Source organism: Populus euphratica, unplaced genomic scaffold, assembly GCF_000495115.2.
Source record: "Populus euphratica unplaced genomic scaffold, PopEup_1.0 scaffold183.1, whole genome shotgun sequence".
Lineage (NCBI taxonomy): Eukaryota > Viridiplantae > Streptophyta > Magnoliopsida > Malpighiales > Salicaceae > Populus > Populus euphratica.
Genome location: NW_011500064.1, coordinates 157046 through 181958, shown reverse-complemented (window position 1 = coordinate 181958; position 24913 = coordinate 157046). Strand labels below are relative to the sequence as shown.

Genomic DNA, 24913 nt, shown 5'->3' with positions numbered 1-24913 from the left:
TGGTTCAGCATCAAATCATGCACCTAGGAGAATGAGAATGTGTATACACTATTCCTTATTACTTTTCTTTTCTTTTCTTTCTCTCTCTCCAAGTAGCAAATTCCACTGCAAACCTTCTTTGTTTTCGTATTTTTTTTCTGTTTTTCCTGGTTATCTTGAAGATAGTTGGATCTTTATGTTGTAAACATAATCATTACTTTTCTAAACTTCGATGTACCATGTTAGGATTGATCTGTGAATCAGTTGGTGTCTGATTTCTTGACCAACAATTCGAATGCTATCTGTTAAGCTGCTTGTTAAAATTTGGATTGATGCATGCAGATGGTCTGCATTTATAAAAACCTACTGGTGTATATTTATTATAGTCTTGCTTCGAAGGATAAAGATCATGATTGCATACAATGTATGCTCTTCGAACCTATGGAGCTCGAGGGACAATAAAAATGGAAGATTCGAAAGCCATTTACTAAGTGAAATTTTACAGTGGTTCACACTGTTATAAACTGCAAATTATTAACTCAAGGGGAACGAGCACGGTGAACACTTGTAGCTTGAAAAGCACAACAACAATCTTGATCGAACTGCAAATTATTAGCTAAAGGGGAAATGAGCAAAGTTGAACACTTAAGCTTGAAAAGCACAGCAATTGCCATATTCAAATCATAACTATCCAAAGCCTTGCAAGAAGGAAGAATGACTTCATTACAGGAGGATCAAAGAGAACAGCAGGTTTTCATCATTATTCCTTTGCAACAGCAGCTTCTTCCTCAGAAAAGTAATCGTGCCTGGAGATGTAGAAGTGATTAAAAATCTGTACAGCTAGCGCCATGGCCAATAACAGTAGTGAAAAATGTGGACAAGAGTACAGCAAGAGAATCATGGATGATTCAACATATCAGGATGAGCTATCCGTGGCAATAATGGAAGTAGAGAGAAAGAACCTAACTTTCTACTGCCAAGATTCCATAAGAAGATGCACAACAATTTAAGAAAAACTTACTGTATCTTGCGACTGAGTTGGTAGATGCCTGTTGCAGCCATTGCAACATTTACACTAAATAGATTCCAATTTTTCTGCAATATGGAGCAAAAAAAAGGAAAAGGTTAAAATCAAAATCAACTAAAATTTACAACCAACATAATAGCATGCAAACATGACCATGCAAGGACCCACACCAGTCTACGTGCAAGCACAAATCCTATCTTACATGTTTGCAAGAAGTTCAGGGATAGCAACCAAAACACAGATTCTTTTCCTTGACATGATACTAAAGAAGGAAGAACAAAAGCAGATACACCATGCCCTTTCTTTTTCTTATTTTCCAGTTCCCTTCTCTGTGTTGGTTCAGCATCAAATCATGCACCTAGGAGAATGAGAATGTGTATACACTATTCCTTATTACTTTTCTTTTCTTTTCTTTCTCTCTCTCCAAGTAGCAAATTCCACTGCAAACAAATATTTGATCACAATATACATAGAAATGGGAAATTCGCAACTGCTAACAAATTTTCAATTTCAGATAAGTAATACGCACAAGTGTTACTATTATTCCTATGAGATGAGAACTAGAATCGCATGATCCAATGACTTGCCCCAACTTATCTCTCGTTTCCCTAATGTTGATGGGAATTCATTCATCAAACCAAATCAAGTTCCAGTGACTGCTCACCAAATAATACCACAATTTTCATTTAATTTATGGAGGAAAATTCCCCATGTTTTCTAAATAAGAAACTCACCGGATCACTAAAAGGTAGCCTATCCATCATTCCACGGCACGAATCCAATTAAAATGACTAATAAAATTCAACCTTTTCCAATGAAAGCTTCTCTAGCAGGTTATCTTATAGAAGAGAAAATACACATGATCCACATACTCTCGTAAAAGAGCAAATACATATGATCAGGCTATACAAACAGTAATCACTGGTTACTAGTATAACATTTCATCCATTACTCCACCAAAATTCAGAATGCACTCATCATCTTACCTAAAATCAGCAACTAGAACACTTATATCATTCGGATCTAAATCTAAACTGCTAAAGCTAGAAACACCCAACATACAAATCAAACACGCAAAAGACAGGCATAACAAAAAAAAAAGACCAAGTGGTTCTCAAAACTTACTGGTGTAATTACAGTACTGTAGCGCGACCATATAACTCCAGTACAAGTGACCGCTGGAAAACAACCAAATGACAAAAGTGAGAGTAAAATAGAGGAATACAATATTATCAGTATCGAATCAGGCAGCAGAAGAATAAGCTTCTGCTCTCAACGTGATTCAACATGATACGCGTGATAGGTAGAGACAGCTATAGGCTTGCCTACACTAAAAATGTACAACAACATACATGGAATATGAGTGCATAAAATATGAAAGAGACAAAGCCATGGATGGATGGGTACTTTACCTATTTGCTGAGGGTAGGAAAGTTTTTCCGGAGGTTTAGCGAAGTCAGCAATATTGGCAATGCTAATACCCCATTTAAAAGTAGGTGCCCAAAAATGAACTGCAAAAACCAACCCAACAAACAATATTAATTGAAATCAAAATCAAACAGCATCCTCGCCAGCCAATATATTCAGAGACTTAAAAACACATTCTTTTAGCTTATATATATTAATAATACCAATATACCGCAACAGGAGTCGATGGCTTATGCAGTTTATAAGCTATAGGTACCACCTATCTACTCAGGACAAAACCCATCACGAGGCTGCAAGCCAAACTTGAGATAATCCCTCTTGATGAAAAGCCATTAAGCTGATTTGGGCCATCATATTATAGCCGTTCCCGGATTAAAATAAATAATGGGATGGAAATCAATCCAATATTTATCAAAATAATTCTAAGAAAACAGAGAAGATTGATAAAATTAAAAAAATACGGAGGAGTGATATTAAAAGAATTAAATTGGATTGTTTAACGTAAAGAACACACAAATCTGAATCCAATCTTATCGCAGGTGATAAAATTTTTAGTCGCGGATCGGATCGGATCGGATGAAATTCTGAATATAAGCTTGGAATGTACAATTCAGCAAAAGAAAAGAATAGTTTTTTAGCAAAGGAAAACTGACTGGTTTTGGGACCGGCTGGGGGATTCCACAGAGCTTGTAGCTTCGATGTCGCCATGGATGAAGCCGTCAATAACCCTACCCTAGCTACCGAAGTGGAGAGAAGACGAGGAGAGGTGACAGAGATTCGGTGTCGGTCGCCCTTGCCCGTTCAGTGGCTTGCCCTCCTATATCTTGCTGGCGTCTCCGCAATCGTTTCGTGGTGTGTGGCCACACGATGACCCTCTTAATAATTAATAATTAACAAATAATAATTAATAAATTAGCATTAACAAAAATTTGAAAAAAACTAAAATAATATTTATTTATTTTTAGAAATCACTATGTTGGTAATTCACAGTTTGTTCGCGGTATTATTAATATCATTTTTGTTGTTGAATATTTTTCGCTGTTTATTAATTATTATTATTATCATTTTTTTGTTGATTATAGGTTCGTCTAAAAAAATATAAAAACAAGGACAAAAATTAATAGCATATCTTCTATATATTTTTATATTCAAGAGGTTTGCCTTTTTACAATTTCATTCTTTTTTCTTAAAAAACTTACATTTTATTCATCAAAACTTTATTTTTTAAAATTTTAGTCCCTAAATTACAAGAGAGGAGAAAAAATTTATGTATCTGATTTTTTTTAATATCATTTTAAAAACAATTTCAATTACCAAACGCATGTAATTAGATTGTCTCTTCAATCTTTATGAGCTCCTATGACTTTGAATTAAGAAATTAAGTTTTTGTTTTTTTTAGACTTCAAACTCTATTTGCCTCTGTTTACATGAACCTTGGCTAGCAACTATGGTTGAAATTTGATCTATTCTTTTTTCTAAGACTTCAAACTTTATTTGCTTGTCTTAGTTCAAAATAAGAATATGATCATAAGGAGTTTAGAATTTAGACATTACTAAACATGACGATGGCACACTTAAAAATAAAATAAAATAAAAAATTAAGCTATCAATTCAAGAGCAACCCAAACTATTGCCTCTTCTTTTTTATCATGTTTTGACCTAAAAAATTTATTTGAGTCTCAACTTATTACTATGAAAAATTCTCAACTACATACACATATTTTAATATATATTTTTATTAGTATTGATAAATAAAAGCAGACACTCGCTAAATTTTTTTAAGTATAACAAAGTTAAATGTTACTATCACTTATATTTCCAACTATCATGACATGATATAATTATCAATAGCTATCATGACAAATCAATGATTTTTTCTATATAAAAAGCACTATATAGCATTAAAAATACTATTTTTTCATTAAATGAATTCCTAGCTTCACAACTAATAGTGAGTATCAATTTTTTTATATAAATAATATAATATTTTTTTATAAAAAAAATTTAAACATCGAGTATATAAATACACTAATAGCCACTATGAACATATCTTAAAACAAGAGACTAACTATCATATAACAATACCAACAATCATAAGAAACTATATGTTTGTAACAATACTAATAACCATACGAAACTTACACTAAATCCAAAAATAAACGACCATATAACAATTTTAGAATTAATCATACTACAACATAAGAAACCTCAAATAGAATATAACTATGAATAATCTCATAAGTTCAGCAAAACACAAAACATTTACATATATATTTTTTTATCATTTTTTACTTTTATGTATATTTTTTTCATTTTATATTTTATTAATTTAAATATAAAACTTGTTTTGTAGTGGTAAACTCAATTGCTTCAGTAATCTAAGACTACAATTTATAAAAAACCTAATTCATTTTACATTTTCATCATGCAACCTCGTTATCTAAAATGAGAAGAGATTGATTCTTTTGAAAATAGAAAAAAATTGCTCATGAGGATTATTTTTATTATACAAAAATCCAATTACTAGCCTACATGATTATAAAATTCAATTCAGTTTGGTAGATTAATTTGAAATTCAAATAATTTTATTTATGTTTTAAATAGATAAAATTTAAACTTGTAATTAGCTTTGGTTAAATCTAAATGACATGCCAAGTCAATCCAAAATCCAAATAAAATATATCTTTTACTTTTTACATCTATAAACATATAAATTATAAAATTAATTTATTAATACATAGTAATGTGAGATAGCTATATATACAACTTATAGCTATATGAAATGTTTTTTACCTTTTTTATGTGAGATAGTGTGTGTATATATATATATATATTGTTTTTTTTAATTTTGTATGTAAAATAATTATATATAATTTAGATTTATATAAATTATTTTTTACTTTTTTATATAAAATATTAAAATTTCAAATATTTTAATTTTTAATTTTTTTTAATTGACCTGAAACACAGCTTCTTAGCCAGAAGAACCTCGGCTGGGTTGGATAACCATGCTGAAATCAGTTAAAACTTTTAATTACATACCATCTTTATTTCATTTATAACTAAACCCATAAAATTGGGAAATAATAAATACGTTGAGAAAACAGGTTCGGTTTGGTTTTGGCAAAACAAAAATATAAGAAGGGAGTCACCATGGAAGACCAAAAACAATGCATCAGGTTCTGCTCACACTCACAGCAAGAAGAAGGCCAATTGCAATCTTTTCATTAACCCTCCTCTTGAGCACCGCCATCTTCATATCATCAGTTTTCTTGCAGCCAAAAAACCCTCCTCCTCCTCCTCCTTCTTCTTCTCAAAAACAGCAATCCATGGCTGCTGCTCGTAGTTTTGTACTATGGCTTCATGGATTGGGTGACTCAGGCCCTGCCAATGAGCCCATCAAGGCCCTCTTCACTTCTCCTGAATTTCGTACCACCAAATGGTCTTTCCCTTCTGCTCCTATTGCCCCTGTCTCCTGCAACTGTAAGCCCCAAGCCATATCCTTCCATATATTGTAACAATGTTTCTGTTTTTGTTGTTTTTTCTAATGATCTTGTTCATTTAGTGCTATTAATTATAGGTTTTATGCCAAATTTAGTTTAAGTTTTTTTTCCTTGTCTTTAAATCAGTGAATCTTTGTTTAGGGTTCTGAATGAAATTTCTAGTTATGTGGGACTTGTTGTTATGGGTGTGATTTATGGGTTTTATATATTTTTCCATCTTACGCATTGGTTTGCTCGTCAATTTTGATTGATCCCTTTTTGTGAATCCACTGAATGTAGGCTCTACCTATCGCTGATAGTGTTTGTATTTTGTGGACTGTTAATGGAAGAGAATAAATGGTCAATTACATCTGGATGACAACAAGATTAGATCGATGTTTTAAAATAGAGCATGTTAGCATTGTGAATATTGGTTATGAAGATAGAATTTTTATGAGGATTGACAAGGAGTTGAAGTTCAAAAGCTGGAGATTTGATGCCTTTTAGTTCATTTATGAGCTGTTATTTTGGCGGTAAGGAAGAGAGAGTGTAAAATGAAGCTAACAAGTGTGGGAAAGGAGATCTTGAGAAGCCTATTTTGTTGCTCTGAGTTTTCAATAGTGTACAAGATTCATTAATTTTGGAATTTGAGACCGCGTAGGACATTGAATCAGTGGATAAAATGCAGCGATTTACCTTAAACAAAACCAATTTAATGGCACGATTCTCTAAGAGTTTAAGAAAAGCACACCATGAGGGATTTCATGGAGGTCTTTCCCTTGTTTCTTTTTTACTCTGTTCTGTTGCAGTTCATCTGTTTTATGATTGTTCATGCCAATTATAAAGCTTATCACTTTATGGTATTGCTTCATTTATGCTTACGTACCTCATTTTTATGTGACTCTTTGTTGTTTTTTTTAACGATCTTGTTAATTTCAGTGCCTTAAGTTAAAGTGTAATGATTCCATTTAGTTCAGATAATTGAGGAGGTGATGTGTTTGATTCATTTAATCTCCGACTGATGATCTGGACAAATTTTCTAGTTAGATTAGCCGGTCATTGTTGTGGGTGTAGTACAGGGTTTTCTGTATTCTCAGGAATTGATTTGCTTTTTCATGGTTCCCTCGTTGTGTGTAGTCATTGAATAATATTTTCATAGGGCTCAATATGAGAAAAATTCTCTGATCTTTGTGTGTATGTATAAAATTGTTGGAAATAGCTGTTGCACTGTTTGTTCAAAATGGTCAGACTGATCATGGAAGAGAGCCAACTGATCGATCACTTCTCAATTGATGCTTAAACCCTGCTTGATACCAGTTGCTTATTGATTAGGAATGATCTTAGAGTGAATGTTGCAATATACAGTTTGTTAGCACCGTGAATATTGATTAATTAATAATGGTAAGAGTTTGGTGGGGATGTGACAAGGATGAGAAGTGAAAAGGCTGGAAATTTCATGTCTTTATCAACTATTTTATAAATTGTTATTTTAATGGTAACAAACAGAAAAGAATTAGTGAAAAAGGATATCACTGTGAAGATCTTTACACAGGACATTGGATGAGATAGTTTGCTGTCATTTCCCTGAAACAAATTAAATCAGTGGCAGAAGTGGGTTGAATATCATAGCATGTGGTACTTTCTGTGTTTTTCTTTCAGTTGCTCTATTTTTCTTACTATTTATCTGTTTTATGATTCATTAAGGGTTGAATATCATAGCATGTGGTGCTTTCTGTGTATTTCTTTCAGTTGCTCTGTTTTTCTTACTATTTATCTGTTTTATGATTGTTCAAACCAATTTGGTGGACTATCACTTTTGAATATTGATTTATTTTTTAATTGTTTCCATTCAGTTTAATCTTTATAATCCCTCCTTTGTTTTTTTGGGTGGGGCAGGTTTTTACATAATTATAGAGTTCCAGACCATGTTTATCCTCCTAATTTCCTTCTTTTGGGTGTGTTCTTCTGGTTGCTTGATGGATCCTATCCTCCCTTCTTTTCAAAATTTTTAAGTTCTGGTCTTATATACCAATAGATTTGGCATGAGCTCATTCTGTGTGCGACCTTATAATTTGTTTTTAGCTGTAAGATATTTTGAATTTTTTTCTCCATGTAATCCATTGCTTTACTAATTAGTTTGTGATTTGTCCTTGTAGATGGTGCTAAAATGCCATCATGGTTTGACATCCATGAGATTCCTGTGACAGCTGTAAGTAAAGCTTTGTTACTTCTTTTCAGATTGTTCTCTTCGGACCTCTTGATCCCAATTCACCTATTCTAATCTCATGACATTAAACTATATCATTGACGCCTATTTTGTAATTTCAACTTTTGCTGGAAATAAAATGGTGCTCGCAAGGGATTCATTGTTAATTCTTCTGTTTGGATATTTATTTTCCTTGATATCTGCAAATTTCTTAGCATAGCCAAATCCTTTTTCCACCTGTTCTTGTTCTTTGGCTCACCAGCCAACTCTCTCCATCTTTTCCTGAAGAGTCTGACAAACCTTTTTGTCTAGCCATTTCAGCGAGAAGTTTGTGTAATCTTGCTTCATGGTGTTTCGACATCAATTTTTTATTGTTCACAATCCATTATTATCTTAATCTTCTGATATTATCTTAATCTTCTGATACAGAAAGAATAGACCAGTTATATTTTGAATATTGTAGCTGGAGTTTGATTGAATTGTTAACCTTGACTAGCACGTACTATATCACTGGTTTCTTTGTTTGTTTCAGTTTTAAAATATCTAATTTTGTGTTGAAATAAAATATTCGCAGAGGACCTAGCTATGGAATAAGCTTTGCAAGTCTCATGCGATGTTGAGTGATAAAGAAACATATTTGTCATTTTTTGGTTCAAATCTTGAGATGGTCCCACCAGTATTTTCCTCAAACATCCAAGATGTTGGATGCTTTTGATGCCAGATCTTGTTTAGTTAGTTTGTTTTGCTGACTTGCTCCAGGATTCTCCAAAAGATGAAAGTAGTTTGTTGAAAGCTGTTCAGCATGTGCATGCAATGATAGACAAGGAAATAGCTGCAGGGACAAATCCTGAGAATGTGTTTGTGTGTGGATTCAGCCAAGGAGGTCTCTTTCTATCCCTCAAACCCACACAACTTTGAAAATTGATCTCTCTTTTTTTCCTATTTTTCAGGACCTCCCGATATCTAACAACTTCTTACAGGTGCATTGACCTTGTCCAGTATTCTGCTGTACCCAAAAACTCTAGGAGGTGGAGCCGTCTTCAGTGGATGGGTTCCTTTTAATTCTTCTATCATGCAACAGGTTTCACCAGATGCAAAGAGGGTACGTCTTGCTAAAGACAAATGCTTTCTAATCTTAGAGTGGGAGCATGTTGATTCCCCAGTATTTTATTCGAAGATAGTTTCCTCCGCTGTCTTCATGTTTCCGTGGTAGCCAGCTATGTTGTTCTTTCATAGTTGTATCCATTTATCATTCTCCAAGTGATTTACTTGTAACAAGAATATCACTTCTTGGATTTCATGAGATTGATCTATGGTTTAACTTTGTGCAGACACCTATTCTGTGGTTACATGGAATGGCTGACGCAACAGTATTGTTTGAAGCTGGACAAGCAGGCCCCCCTTTGCTTGAAGAAGCTGGTATAAGCTGCGAGTTTAAGGTGATACATCTTGTTCTCTCAAAACAATTTCATTTTTTTACCATTCAATGTATGAAACCTGCCGACAATCTGCACTTGTGCAGGCTTATCCTGGTCTTGGCCATTCAATAAACAATGCAGAGTTGAAATACCTGGAATCATGGATCAAGACTCGCCTGCCAAGTTCTTCTTAGAGTTTTGGGTACTGTTGAACATGCATAAGCTTCATGTCATAGCTCTAGGTTATGTGGTAGAATCTATCACATATACAGGGGGGACAAATATTCAGATATTATTATGCGCGTTGTGGGGGGGGGGGCAAATATTCAGATATTATTATGCGCGTTGTGGTAAAATGATTCCAGTGTCAAGCATTCAACTGCTGAAATATTGTGAGCATTGTCATATACTGGTGGTGGATGCTGTATTTCTACAAACTCTTCTGCCCTCGACATTTGGTTTGCGAGGTCATAAAATAAAATGGTAACTCTGTATGCTTTATCCACTTCATGGAAATGCAAGGAAATGGTTTGAATTAAATCATGCTCCACTTATTGAGCCGTGTTAATACAATTCTGCTCGGGGATGGACAAGCACTGGAGGCAGGAGGAAATTGCTAAGCTGGCCGCTATTTGGAGCTTGCGGTTAAACTGTCACAGCTGAAGACTGTGGGGCCTGTGGGTGAGCAAAAGGTGAAGGGCCCGTGAATACACTTTCGAACTTGTGTGCCTATCTTCCAAGACATGGCTGTGATCAATTTCATGGAAGCAAAGATGTGACCCAGTGCTTGTTACAAGGGAATACAGCATAATTTTTTTTCAACATTATCAATCGTCCCAAGAAGTTCACCCGGTGAAATTCGAGTTTTTCTCAACAATAATAATGGAGAAAGAAGAGAAAAGAAAATGAAAGAAAAAAATGACAAACTAGAGATACATGAGAATTCAAATGATGACACTTCTAATAATTTTTAAAATATTTTGATAAGATAAATTTATAAACATTAAAAAAAAAAAACTTCAGAGTTGGAAATGATTTACATGTGTCATTTAAAGATGATGATATTGGTGATATTCTTACCTAACCTATCACCACATATAATACATATGTTAAATATAAGTTTTTGATGTGCTGATGAATATAAAAATTGTGATGGGCATGTGTTATAGCTATCATATATAAAAAAATTTAGAAAAAAAATATCATGTTAGAGACTCTTGTATTATATGCAACCAATTAAATTATGAGAATTTAAAAATTATTTTTTTAATTATAGAAAAGAACTTAGATATATTATATACAACTTATTAAATTAAATTGTTCTAGTTTAGAAATTATTTTTTAAAACTGTGAAAAAAGAAATAATGTAAGACTTGCATGTATTATATAATATTATATACGTTTTTTTAAAACTGTGAAAAAAAAAATAATGTAAGACTTGCATGTATTATATACGTTTAGAAATTATTTCTTTAACTAAGAAAATAAATAAATATGCAATGTGGTATTGTTGGGGAAAATTCTTGAAATAGCCCTAATGGACAATCAATTCCACCACCCCTTCAACTGAAAAGCTGCGTCTGAAGAGGGGCAGTTTAGTGACTAGACAGGAACCAAAGACTAAACATGACTTTAGGTTCCGTAACATCAGTACTTACTTTTCTGTAATGTGATTCTCTCTAACCCAGGTAAACTGCATACCGTACTTCTTATTTTTGAATATATTTTATTTTAAAAAATATTAAATTAATTCTTTTATAATTTTAATAGATTTATATTAAAAATAAAAAATATTTTAATACTCTTTTAAATAAAAAAAGACTCGCAATAACAAATACATGAATCACAGCGTTGCCAACACAAGGTATTTTCAAAACATTTGAATTTTTTTTGTTTTAGGTTAATTCTTTTTGGTATTTTAAATTATTTTGATATATTAATAAAATAAAAAATATTTTAATACTCTTTTAAATAAAAAAGAATCGCAATAACAAATACATGAATCACAGCGTTGCCAACGTATTTTAAATTATTTTGATATATTAATATTATAAAATAAAAAAATATTTTAATATATTTTTTAAAAAAAAAAACTATAACAGAGTGTGAGAGTGTTTGCCATTTGCCACACATATACTCTGCCCTCACATGTATGATATGGCATCTTCTTCATCGAACTTTCAAAGTCTTTAACTTCCAGTCTTTGCCTCTGTTAGATAGCCCTCTACTATCCCCTTCTCCCTCCCTCCCTCCCTCCCTCTCTTTACAGCATCTACCCAGAGTATCAAGCATGAAGAAGCTATACCGTAAAGGCACGGTGCATCCATCGCCGCCAATAATATCAGACCATCTGTCCTTTCTTCCGGCCACCATCCTAACCCTCACAGCAGCTCTTTCTCCAGAGGACAGAGAGGTGTTGGCCTATCTTATCTCCTGCTCAAGCAATAACAATATCCTCTGCAGCAACTGGTCCTATATGAATAGCCGCAAGAGTAGCTCTCGCCAAAAGACAACTTCTTACACCAAGAACAGCAGCAGCAGCAATAATGACCATCCTCCTATGTTCAACTGTGACTGTTTTAGGTGTTACATGATTTACTGGATTAGATGGGACTCGTCTCCTAATCGACAGCTCATTCATGAGATTATTGATGCTTTTGAGGATTGGTGGTTGTTGAAACAAGGAAGGAGTGGTTCTTCAAGCGGCAAAAAGAACAAGAAAGACAGGAAAAGGAAGGGAAATAGCCAAGGGTCTGGTGAGTTAATCAAGGGGGCAGAGTTGAGAATGAAGCACAGGATGGACGAGTCTAATTCAGTGGATGAAAATAGAAGCGCCGGGGGTGGGGGTGAAGTTGCTGCTACTGCTGCTGGTGGTGGTGGTGGTGAAGAAGAAGTGACAGATAAAGGGTCCGTCAGGAGGTTTGTGAGCTTCATCGGGGAGAGGATTTGGGGTGTTTTGGGCTAGTGAATTAGATGGAACCAGGAAAGGAAGAGAGCTGGTGGGTTTAATTTGTTGTATAACCTGCAGGCTACTACTTTTCTGGCGTTTCGCTATAAGATCATAAAGGGAAGGATTTTCTTCTTGTTTTCTTCTTCTTCTTTTTTTTTTTTGTTTTTTTTTTTTAATCTTCCTTGTTTAATATCTTGAATCATTATCAATTTTGATGTTTTTTCTAGCAGATTTTATATGATCTCTTTAGCTAGGTAAGATAATCTATGAATAGCATTAAAATTAAAATCTATCAAAAAAATATTTTACATAACTTGATGATTTGTATGATCTAAGTTAGGTGTTTGTTCTCTTTCTCATTAGAGTAGTAAATTTTGTTTGATAAATGAATAATATTAATCTTGGAATATTTCACTGCTTTAGCAAACATTCAAGGATTTGGTAAGGGAAAAATCAAGAATATTTAATGTTGGAGCATCAATGATTACTCAATTATGTTTGGATGTTTGGTAGGGTTGTTGAAAATAATTTTTGTTTGAAAAAAATTATAAATTAATGTTTTTTAAGTAGGGTTTTTTTTATATAATTTTAAGTAATGAGAATATAAAATAAATACTTAAATCATGTAGAATATTTTGAGAAGTATTTTAGAAATAATTGAATCACAATCTCAAAGGGCAGAATTTTGTTTTATTTTAATACTATTCAAACCTTTATATCAAATTAAAGCTTTCTACAATAACTTTTCACAATATAAAGAATACTTAAATTATCAATTCAAATAATTCTTTTTAAACCCATATTATTGCTTAGTTATTGAATCGAGATATAAAAAAATAAAATAGAAATGACTTATTTCTATATACTTTTATTTTAAAAATTCAATACTAGAGGTTATTTTAGAAATAGAATTGTTTATACAAATCAAATACATTTCTGTATTTTCTAGAATTAAATGCAACCTAGTGTTTCGTTTTCTGCAAAAAAATGGGAAGCAAACCCATGAAATTAAGGTTAGAGAGGGATGGCCAAACATGGTTTCCAATTTTAGAACTCGAGTGCATGACATAGCATGGCAGAAATGGCAGGACAAGGGTGATCACGGAGGTCACTAGAAGCATCGCTATCGCACAATTAGTGAGGAGAGAGCGAGCAACCTCCACTTCGGCGGGGGGGGGGGGGGTTGTGGCGGTGGGAGCGGTGATGTTTGTGGTGGAAATGAAAGGGAATAGATATAGGTGTCATCACTTATCGAGGTCGGCAAAAGCAGGCACAAGAATAATAAAATGCCTCGATTAAAGCAAAGGTGGTTGCATGTTCTCTTGCATAATGGCAAAAATGGGTGGTGTTGCAAGTGAGGTTCTATCGGTGAAAAGGGTTTATTTTTTTTTTATATATTTGAGTTCGAACCGTATCCTGTTATTTCCGCGATGTCTTACTTGTTTATTGAACTTGTAGAATGTTCAGTAGGTCGTGGAGATTAGTCGTGGTGCGTGTAAGCTGACCCAGACACTCCACATAAAAAAAAAAATGGATGGTGTTTGTCATTTTAGTTGAACTGTATTTAAAAAATATATATATTTTAAATTATTTATTTATATTGTTTTGATATGATACTGTTAAATATAAATTTTAAAAAATATTATTTTAATATATTTTTAAATAAAAAAAACATAAAACCACCTTAGTTTTTTAAAAAGATGAATTTCCCAACAAAAAAGGGGAAGGAAACTAGGCCAGGCCACCCCAATCCACTGTTCTTGTCCCCGCTGCAGTCCAGATATCTTTTCGTTGCTGCATATATGGCCACTGGCATCTATTCTTTAATGCAGAGTTTGTTTTTTCTGTTAAAGTTATATTTTAGTGTATTTTAAAAATATATTTTGTTTGGAAAAAAATATTAAATCAATATTTTTTCAATGAATTTTATAAATAAATATAACAATTATTAAAATATATTTTTAAATAAAAAACAAATTAACTCAAACTTATTATAAAATAACTTATTTGAGGTTTTTATTTATTTATTTTAAATGATATTATTTTAGATAAAAAATAGAATTAATTTAAAATAATATTATTTGGGTTTAACCGAGTTGCACATTAACTCATCAATCATTCACAGAGTTATTTCTTAATTTATTTGAAATAAATTTGATTGAGTTAGGTGTTGGGTTATTAAATCAATCAGACTTTGTTTAATATATATGATGTAATCTTTGTAAAGAAAGAAAAAAAAAAAGTATTTGAACTCGAAGCCGTGGGTGCAAGGGGAGATTCTCTCGTAATCTTCGGATAACCAGAAAGAAAGTGAAGTGAAGTGAAGTGAAGTGCTGTCTTAACGAGAAGGTTATGTCAATGTCAGTTGGAAGAGTTATTTCTTAATTTATTTGAAATAAATTTGATTGAGTTAGGTGTTGGGTTATTAAATCAATCAGACTTTGTTTAAGTGCTTGCCGAGTTTCGATATGATCACCCCTTTTTTTATGTTTTTTGACGAGCCCTTTTTTTTTATATATATATATATAAAGTTCTTTCAATAAAAATATATTTCATACATAAAAATTAAATTCAAAACCTTATTTTTTAAAAATAAACAACAAACTACTTGAACTAATCATTGTTAATTTATTATATAGCATTTAATTATCAATATCAAAGTTATTAAACCAAATATAAAGATAAAGTTAATATAAAGTTCAGATTATAGATAGAATAGATTAACACCAAGTCAATAAAAAAAGTTAAATAGATTATGACTAGGCTGATCAAGTTAATTCTTAATTAATTTTGTAACACTCAATCTAAAATAAAAGAAGATCCTATGTTTATCTATAACAAATGATTATTGTAATGAGTGTGTATTTCATACCATATTTGATGCATCATGTATTATCCACTATTTTAGAGTATAGTAATTTATGCTTTTGAATATATTTTAAAATATGTTTTATTTTAAAAAATATCAAATTTAATGTTTTATGTTAATATTTTTTTTATTAATATCTTCTATAATATCTATATGTTGGAATAAATAGATAAATATTTTTAAAAAATTGTATATATTTTTTAAAAAAAAAAACACTTTCAAACTACTTCATCCACTACAATATCCAATCCAAGACACACACTAGGGCAGGAACCCACCGGAAAACATCATCGGAGTGAAGAGAAATGGATTGATCTCACGGCCATGGATCAGGTCAAAAGTCAAAGTCAAATTCAATATTAATTTCTCATGGTCCTCATGGATGCTCATGGACGTCATTTTTGTGTCCATGTGTGTCTATGTATAGCAGGCTAGTGAAAAGGAGTGACCATCTTTGGAAAGCGAATCTTCCTGGTTGCCTCCCCTGTGATTGCCCTATCACATACAGGAACGGGGGGACAGCCAGGCCCCAATTTCTTGGCAGCCTCAGCTAATTTAAACGAAATAATGCTATTATGTTGGTATTTTTAATTTGCTATGCTAATTTATTTTTTTATTTTTAAATTCAATACACATACATTCTAACCCCCAACCTTATAGAGAATTTTAGCATTGGGTTAAAATTTTCTATGTCATTGTTGGATTGCAAGTTGTATAACAAAATTAGAGTAGCTGAGTGCTTGTTATACCTCAATTTTATAAATATTTAACATTTTTTTTTTGTAATTTCCTATTTATTTTTTTTATAATTGTATATATTAAAATTATATTATATTATACTGAATTATCATATATTCTCATTAAACCTAGAAGGCACTGGTAATTCATTAAACATCTCAATGCTCCTAGACCCTCATATATTACTCATAAAAAAAATTATACAGTGATTAAATCTATAATTGTATTTATTTTTATTAATTTTTAGAATTATAACTCAATTAATTAGATTTTAATTTTTTTTTAAATCATCAATTCGAGTTTTATAAACCTCACGATCATTAAAAATTTATATAATTATTAATTTTAAAGCCCATAAAATTAGTCGAAATGTACACAAGTTGACCCGGACACTTATATTAAATAAAAAAATAATACAAATATTTTTATCTAATTATTTTTTTTGTTTCTTTTCTTCTCATGTCTATTATTTTTTTTTAAATAATTGTCGATGGTTACTGCTAGGAAACTATAAAATTCTTCAACTTGCTATCCAATTTCTGTATTATTATTTCCCAAATTTAATTAAAAAATAAATAAATAAAGCACTGGATTGGACTTGAATAACCTATTCACAAGGGCATGCTTGAACACGTCAATTGCTTTTATGATGCTTCTGGTGGGGGTCCTTAATGCTGCCAAGATGAGCATCTCATTCGGATTAATTAAAGATAAAGTCAATACCAAATGTCTCATTCATCTCAAGAGAGTGTATTAATTGGAATAAAAGGTTTGAATTGATTTTTGAAATGGTAAAGCAAAACCAAATAATGTTCTTGGTGATACCCATTTATGACAATGAGATTACACTTTGACTCTCTCTTTGTTAGGAATTAGTCAATAATCATAGAGTTAATTTCGGTGCAAGTCGACTCCAACAAAGCAACATCAACAACAACTTTATCCATGTTTACCTTACCCTCCCGTGATTTATTTGAGATTATAGTTTATGATTTTTTTAAATTTTAAATTATTTTTTATTTTTAGATTATTTTAATGTGATGATATTAAAAATAATTTTTTAAAAATAAAAAAAACATATATTTTTGATACACTTTGAAGAAAAAACACTTTAAAAATCAACTTTATCATACTTCCAAACACCTCTTTATAATTAGAAAAAACATATATTTTTTCTCTGTATTTTTTTTTTCTTTACTCATTTGTTTGTTTTCTTACTTGAATTAAGATGAGTAAATTAGCCTATTAAATTTAGATATTTGGATACTGTAAAAAAAACACCCGTAAAATATATCTAAAATAGATTCTATTTAGAGAAAATTAAAAAAAAAATTCTCGTTAAAAGTTTCTATTTCTTTAGATAAAAACTCAAGTATTTTTTGTTTTTGTTTTGACTTAATTTTTTTTTATCTTTCATTGAAATAAAAAGAGTGGTTATATTCCACACACACACACACAAAGTCCTTCATAATTTACACTTACAATTTATAGATTAAGCAGCTTGCATCTCCATCCATTTGCTTCATTGGATCAGCCAACTTCTGGTCTCATCACAGTCAAAGGTTGAGAAATTCATGTAAGATTTGAAATTTAATATATATATATATATAGAGTCATCTACTTTGAAAAGGGTAACTCATGATGCCCATGCTATCTAGTGCAAGTGCCACATTGTCTTGCTTTTCTCGATACAATGGCATGTGAGCCAGCTGCCTAAAAGGCTCTTTAATCAACACAATAACATAATTTACATAATCACTTATTACTGCTTAAACCCTTTGCATATTTCTTTGCTACCAATGAAAATAACACATGATAATGATTGTAATATTAGTTTTTAAAATATTATCTAACATTTAAAAACCAATGTTATAATCACAACTAAATTAGTGATTTCCAGATGATATGTTGTTTAGTTTAAATTATTATTATTTTGAGTTCATAATCACATTTCTTAATTTATAAATCAACTTTCAGCTATTTTTAGTGGAAAAATATACTTTAATTGGACAAAACATCATATTTATTATTAAAAAAAAAACAAAAATATTGTCTGGTTATTAAACATCATGAGTAAGATATAGAGGTGATATGATATAAAATTATCCAATATAAATGGAGAACAACTAAAAACTGCTTGGATGATGTTACCATGGACGACTGTTGGAGGGAGAATCATGGAGAAAAACAAAAGAGAGAAAGGGCAACAAAAAAGCAATAGCTAGTTAGCACAATTTTTATGTCTAATTGGATGAGGCATACACGTGATAGATACTCTTCTATCGTGATTTAGGGCTAACCCTAACTTTTATGATGATCAATAATTAAGGTTGAAAAATGGTGGCATTAGGTGGAGATTCCTCTAACTGGATTGCTAGCTATCATATTCATCCATGATTGAAATTTGAAAATTTCTTTCTTTTTGGGAGACACAGACACCATGTATTTACAGCTCTTTTCAAGATGATTGCTTGTGGGATGGGCCTTTTTGGGTCCTCCTCTTCCCTATTGGATAATGCAGTCTTTCTTCCTTGCTGTGGAGAATCCACAACAGGTCCAGCCTGCCTAACATTTCACCTGCTACAAGGGATGTCTGAGCTTAATACATAGTGAAAACGACATTGTTCATTGAAGAATTTAAACATAAGTTTTCTTTAAGCTTTCTTGTGTTTGGCTAGTATCTAAGGGTAGAAGAACATGCATATAAAGACAGAAACGTGTTTGGTTAAAGATATAGCAACGAAGATATAAAATAAATATATCTCTGGAACAGTTTTGAAGTGGATTTCCTGTTTTCTGTCTCAAGACAGTAATGAAACACTAGTAGACATGCCGCATGATCTAACTAATAGCGTAACAGCAGCATCCATGTTCAGTCTCTTCTCTAAAAGATTTAGCATTCTTTATAGTTCTTAAGAAGTGAAACAACCTTCCTTGGTCTGTCCAAAGTATGGAACCATTGGAAGGTGAATCCAAATCTGAGAGAACCTTATTCATATGCCTCCAGCAGACCATAACCTTAGATTACTGGAAGAACATCATGTACAAGTTAATGGTTATAAAGGACTAGAGATATGGCAGTACCTTGAATTGGAGTTAGGCATGTACAGGTACAGATGAGCTCATGGATGCGCAGCCTTTCAAGCGTTCCAGAATGGCATTCCGGCTGACAAGCCCTGAGTGCGAAGCGAGAGGAAGGCCTTCTTTGACGCACTCGTCGTACTTCTCCAAAGCAGAAACAATGTAACTAAAATCTGGTCGCTTGGATGGGTTAGCTGCCCAACAGCGCTTTATCAAATGTGCAAGTGCTGGCTGACAACTTGCTGGCAGTGGAGGCCGCTCATTCTGCCATGGAAAAAGTAACTAATTTATATAGAATTGGTCTGTTGCCCCAAGTTCTGAGGCCACAGGATGCATTTCAGAGTTAAAAAAATAGTTAGCAACAAAAGGATCATTTTCAATGGAAACAACAATGGGATCAGATATGTTTATCCCGCAGAGAGTTTTCCTTTTATTGTGAGATCAGTCATATGCATTCTAAGCTCCATCACATATCTTCTGCTACCACAGCTTTCCCCCATAATTTGAGCATAGGAGCCTTACAGATGGTAGACCAGAGGAACATTGCTCCCATAAAACTGAAAGAGAGTTTCTCCAGACCATAGTTAAGACACCCAACCTGCAGTTTGACCCTGCTTAAGGCCCAGGCAAGAGTTGGCCAGGTTAACCTAGCTTCATTAAAAAAAAAAAAAAACTGATTGAATCCAGGGTTTTCCACTAACTCTGCCTGGTCTAAGCCCCGGGTCGGCAGGTCAACCACCGGGCTGGGCCAAATTTAAGAACCATGCTTATGACAGAACTTGAAACAATACGTATGGCATGCTTCCAGTTATTCACAGAGCCTCATATCGCTCAATTTCATCTAAAATTATGCTCCGCTAAAATGCCTAGCAGAGCCCTTTCATATTTCAAATGACCATAGTGGAAGCTCTCAGGTTCCATCCTTATAGTCCCTAAAATAAGTAACCATTTTCAGTTTTTATAAGCATTTCGACATGGCTCAATTGATGTCTACAAATCTTATTTTTGTACACACGGATCAAATGTTCTTTCAGAGAACTAGATCAGCAGCAAGAGTTTTGGTGAGCAATCTCAGAGTCTTACCCTGAAAATACAGCATGATCAACCTAACCAAAACTTGTGATTGTCTGCCTTTTAGAATCTCCATTGAAACAAATTTAACACAACAGTAACTCAGTTAAAGTTTACAGCCTCGTAACAGAAGGAAAACATTAATAAGTTTTGGAGACAGTAGTGGCAATAAGCAGCAAAATCCCGAATCATTTTATTAAGGCTTAAGTGGTCATAAAGCAATGTAAATTTACAGTATCATGGGGATAACAGAATTAGTCTACTCACTCCCTGAGGAAAAATTCAGGCAGATAAAGAAAGGAGATGCTCCTTCTGCTCATATGCCCTAAGGATGGAGAGGAATAAAGCTGAATATCAACTCTGTGTGATACATGCTCATCGAAACTAGTTTTCAACTTGAACTAATTTAGGAAAACTTGTTTTGCAGTACTGTGTTTGTAGCTAGATTCTGGAAATAATCTTTCTCATCATTTCCAAGTTCTCAGAGCTTTTGCCCTCCAAAATTATTCTTCAAAGCAGATACCAAATTGAATTAACCCATCCAAGATGTTACTGTTTTTGTTTATCCATTGGCCACCAATGAGTGATTTCACAAAAAAATTCAGATATCACCTAATTAATAGCAAGCATGAGTTAAGAAGGGGTGCATTGCTAAATAAGATACACATCTTGAAACTAGCAGATGATCAATAACATAGCAATACAAAAATAACAGACAAAATCGCCTCTTTTCTCCTACCGAGTTTTTCGTGCAAATTTTACTGTTTTAGATGATTGTTCTTTGAGATAATAGATCTCATTGATTTTATGAACAGTTGCTTTTGGTTAGCATACACGATAGAAGGGACAAATGCTTAGTAGAAGAGACAGAGACAAGGACAGACAGAGACATAAATCCATGTTTATAATAGTTTTGGAGTTAATTTCTATTCTTTCAAAACAGAAAGGACATGTCTCTCTATTCTAATTGTATCCGCGTCTCTAGTTTCTAGACTTTAACCAAACACTACCTATTATATTATGGGAAACTCCCACTGCTACAAGATGAGCGTTTTATTTTTCTTTTTGGAAACATCAAATTGTAAGATAAAATGCGAGTTGAATCGAACAAAAATAATCTGCATACCTTCTCGGCTACAGCAAATGCAGCTTGGACAGGGGTCATTCCTTGAAAGGGAAGCAAAGCTGTAGTTAGCTCCCATAACACAATACCAAAACTATACACATCAACTTTCCGACTGCAATGTTTCTCCTTGATCATCTCAGGTGCCATCCAGCGGTAGGTTCCCTTGTTCCCTTTGGTTTCTTGGCACTGTGTTTCTAGACATGATGTGCCGAAATCAGCAACCTTAACCCTCATTTCATCATTCAGAAGCAAATTATTTGATTTCAGGTCTCTGTGGATGACTCCCTGTGAATGAAGATACTCCATTCCTCTTGATATATCAAGAGCTAATCTCAGTATTGTTTCTGTTGAAAGCGAGTATGGCTCTTTCTTGTTGAGATACATCCTCAGAGTTCCTTGTGACATGTATTCTGTGATGATACAGTACACAGGTGGCTTTTTACAAGCTGCAATGAACTGCAAAGAAAGCACTTTTACCATATTGCTATAACCAAAGCAAGGATGAGTTTTTAATTGAACATCGTTTCTCCGCCTATGGAAATTGATTATAAAGCAAGACTAAAGCCTAATTTTTTTCAGAAGCATCAATAGCATGAGCTCAGAAACTCATCGAAGCTTCAGGTTGAGGTACAAAGCACAGATACAGATAAGAAATTTGAGGCTTTCATCAAGCTGATACAGGTAAATTTGAGGCTGTCTCAAAAAATCAGGCCAACCCTGTATGGCATCTTCTAAAGCTTGAAGACAACTTAGGGTAACGAAGAGAATTCTATAAATCAACAAAGCTTTCACGTTGGAACAGAGTTCCTTGTCCAAGTCAAGTTACAAAATTAAGCACATTAGACCAAGGAAATACCCGCAGGATACATTGATTACCTTTTATACCTTCACTAATTACTCATTAACATATTAATCATATCAACTACATCATTGCTAATTAATAAAAGGAAATGCTTTTTGTGCTTTTAACTGAATTGGAAAGCAAAACCGCACAGACCTGGACTATATTGGGATGAAAGAGACGCGACAGCAAAGCAACTTCACATTTGAATTGCTGCTCAAGCAAAGTTTTAGTCTCGTCCTTCTGGTTTGGAATCCTCACCATTTTGACAGCAACAGCTCTCTGCTTGTAAATTCCACGATAAATCCTACTATGAGCTCCAGAGGCAAACTTGTTGCCTATAAATAACTGTGAAAGGTCAGCAGTCCATTCCTCTTGGTCCTCCTTTGAAGCCTCCCAAGTCTCTACATTCTCAGATTCCAGTATCATTGACCATGACTCCATGCTGTCAAATCTCTTCCTCTCCAAGCTCTCCATTTCAGAATTCAAATGGGATTTTGATGAGGAAGGAATTGTTAATGTTTTGCTCTTCGGTCTTCGAAGACGAAATGCATGGAAACATGAACTCGCCATTGAAGAACCTCTCTTGTTGTGTTTGATATGACTGCCAAAGATATGATTAAGAAAAAAAGAAAAGGTGTCAAATCAAACAATCAAAAGGAGCTTTCCTCCTGAAAGTGTGGATTGATTTTAGAAAGTGCATGAACTGATTCAGAAACATGGGTTCTGCAGAAAATTGAAAAGGAAAAATGGATTTTCATGAACTGATCAAAACCAGTACAAGAAACAGTCATGCACACAACAAAGAAAACACGCTCATCAAAGTTCTTTAGCGCATGAAAAAACCAGCCAAATGACAACTTTCCATGCTGAAAATTTGTCAACAGATGATAACTACCAATAAAGACAAGGACCAAACAAAGAAAGGTTATGAGGATTCATGGCATGAATAGCTGAAAAGCAAAGAAAAGAAGACAATTCATGAAAATGCAGGGGTGTTACTGTAGCAAAAAAACAAGGAGAAGAGAGATTTTCACGGCAGGATCAAGAGACTAGGTCGTTTGGCAGTGGAAATATAGATGAATTCAAAGCAGAAACTTCATGGGGGTCTCGTGAATGCTCCAATGAAAAGTAAAAGAAAGAGCTTTTAGATTATTGAGATATCAAGAGAGAAGGAAAGAGGGGGAGCTCTTTTCTGGACAGAAGCCAACTCCTCTGTTTTCTGCTGCATCTAATCTTTCGTTTTTATCATCATTAATGCTACTAAGTGGGTACAGTGGCAAAGTGTGACTTATGTTCATCAGAGGATCCTGATTGATTAACATCTTCTGATTTTCTCCATCTCTTAAGCTAAGCTTTGCCTTCAACATTAGGATAAAGAAAAATCCAAACTTTAGGATACGCATCTTTTAATTACTGCTACACTACCATTTGTGTGCCACATACAAGTGGCTTTTACAGGTGGAAACCTCACAAGTGGCAAATCATACACCATCTGACACGACTGTCTGTTCTTAATTCCTTCTTGTGATGTCTTTGAACTATCTTCAAATATAGCAAGATCCCTCTATGTTTGGTTAAATAATTGCTCGCGCACAAAAACAGTCATAATCTAGCCATGGTTACAAGGCGCAATCAGATCTCTGACTAAGCCCAGGATCCAGATTTTAGATTAAACTGGTCAACTAGTGGATCAACGGATTGGTTTGAACTTTACTTTCTTCAATAAAAACAACTAAACCTCTCTCCTTTTGACTATCATTGTAAGATAAATCCCTTGTTGTTTTAGATATTTAAGTTTATCTTCTTCTATCTTCTAACATTAACTAGCTATGATCTATGTATATAAACATATGTTTAAGGATTTGATGTGAAATGAACTCATTTATGTGGGCCGTCCCTTTCAGTCAACATAGAAGAGAAAGGAATGGATTCATCCATGGGCCATTGGCAACTGTTTTGGTAGTCTGCATGTGATTTAGAGCAGTAAATGATGTTACGTACCATAGGCCATAATTTTATGATTAATATCTCTAAAACAAAAGCAGTGGCATATTCGATAATTAAGTTCATAGTAATGAACATCGGCTTCCCTTCGAAGTCCAAAGTTTAATTTCTTCTTCTTTTTTTCCTTTCATTTCTTTCTTTTGAGATTTTAGTTGATGGTATTCGGTTACACCAGTTAGTTATGCATGATTTGGTTTTGTAATTAGAGTGTTTTAAAAAGTAATTTTAAATTAAAAAATTATGATTATTAAACTCAGATCAAATTAACAAACAAACACAAAAAATACATAACTCAAAATCCAAATCAAAACACATTTCAAATTAAATAAAAAAAATATATTAATATAGTAAAAATCAATTAACTTATATGAGTTTTTAACATCCATTTAAGCAGATCAAATCCAATTCAAATTTAATTGGATCATTTTCAATAAGTTTTTTTTAAATAATGAAAATAAAAATAATTGACCTAAACTATAGATTAATAAGATTATCTAATGATTTAAATATTTTTTTTAAGTAAATCCCCTTATAAAACTAGTGTAGAAAGGCATTTTTTCTTAAATAGAACATACAACGATGTAAATTATATATATAAAAAATAAATTTAGAAAAAATTCTGAATTGTATTACAAAAGCAAACTTTATCAAATGTCTAAGATTCCCACTTTGAAAGGAATATATATATAT

The 24913-nt window shown here is 32.9% G+C and overlaps 4 protein-coding genes and 1 long non-coding RNA gene across 9 annotated transcripts; 2 read left to right on the top strand and 3 right to left on the bottom strand.

Annotated features, from left to right (window-relative positions):
* Window positions 1–651: 651 nt before the first annotated feature.
* LOC105108160 (mitochondrial pyruvate carrier 2) lies at window positions 652–3305 on the bottom strand. Its single transcript, XM_011002361.1, has 5 exons — window positions 3088–3305; window positions 2419–2517; window positions 2132–2184; window positions 1001–1074; window positions 652–785 (listed from the first exon to the last, which is right to left on the bottom strand). Exons 1-5 carry the CDS (start codon window positions 3140–3142, stop codon window positions 740–742), a joined length of 327 nt encoding a protein of 108 aa, XP_011000663.1. The 5' UTR covers window positions 3143–3305; the 3' UTR covers window positions 652–739.
* A 2214-nt stretch (window positions 3306–5519) lies between these two features.
* LOC105108159 (acyl-protein thioesterase 1-like) lies at window positions 5520–9850 on the top strand. The gene is made up of 6 exons (XM_011002360.1): window positions 5520–5917; window positions 8073–8125; window positions 8882–9005; window positions 9103–9224; window positions 9454–9561; window positions 9645–9850. Exons 1-6 carry the CDS (start codon window positions 5605–5607, stop codon window positions 9732–9734), a joined length of 810 nt encoding a protein of 269 aa, XP_011000662.1. The 5' UTR covers window positions 5520–5604; the 3' UTR covers window positions 9735–9850.
* LOC105108158 (uncharacterized) lies at window positions 7012–8062 on the bottom strand. Its single transcript, XR_838995.1, has 2 exons — window positions 7639–8062; window positions 7012–7548 (listed from the first exon to the last, which is right to left on the bottom strand). It is a non-coding gene; the product is annotated as an uncharacterized LOC105108158 (long non-coding RNA).
* Window positions 9851–11633: 1783 nt separating the features above from the next.
* LOC105108157 (uncharacterized) lies at window positions 11634–12803 on the top strand. Its single transcript, XM_011002359.1, has one exon. The coding sequence runs from the start codon at window positions 11693–11695 to the stop codon at window positions 12503–12505; it is 813 nt and encodes a 270-aa protein (XP_011000661.1). The 5' UTR covers window positions 11634–11692; the 3' UTR covers window positions 12506–12803.
* A 5370-nt stretch (window positions 12804–18173) lies between these two features.
* LOC105108156 (serine/threonine-protein kinase HT1-like) lies at window positions 18174–23634 on the bottom strand. Of its 5 annotated transcripts, XM_011002356.1 has the most exons (5): window positions 23254–23634; window positions 22373–22820; window positions 21376–21831; window positions 19182–19442; window positions 18174–18674 (listed from the first exon to the last, which is right to left on the bottom strand). In XM_011002356.1, exons 2-4 carry the CDS (start codon window positions 22787–22789, stop codon window positions 19194–19196), a joined length of 1122 nt encoding a protein of 373 aa, XP_011000658.1. In that variant the 5' UTR covers window positions 22790–22820; window positions 23254–23634; the 3' UTR covers window positions 18174–18674; window positions 19182–19193. The 5 variants fall into 5 exon arrangements, with proteins under 5 accessions (XP_011000658.1, XP_011000656.1, XP_011000655.1 ...); XM_011002354.1 differs by having other exon boundaries at window positions 18174–18677; window positions 22373–23634; XM_011002353.1 differs by having other exon boundaries at window positions 22373–23634.
* Window positions 23635–24913: the final 1279 nt, after the last annotated feature.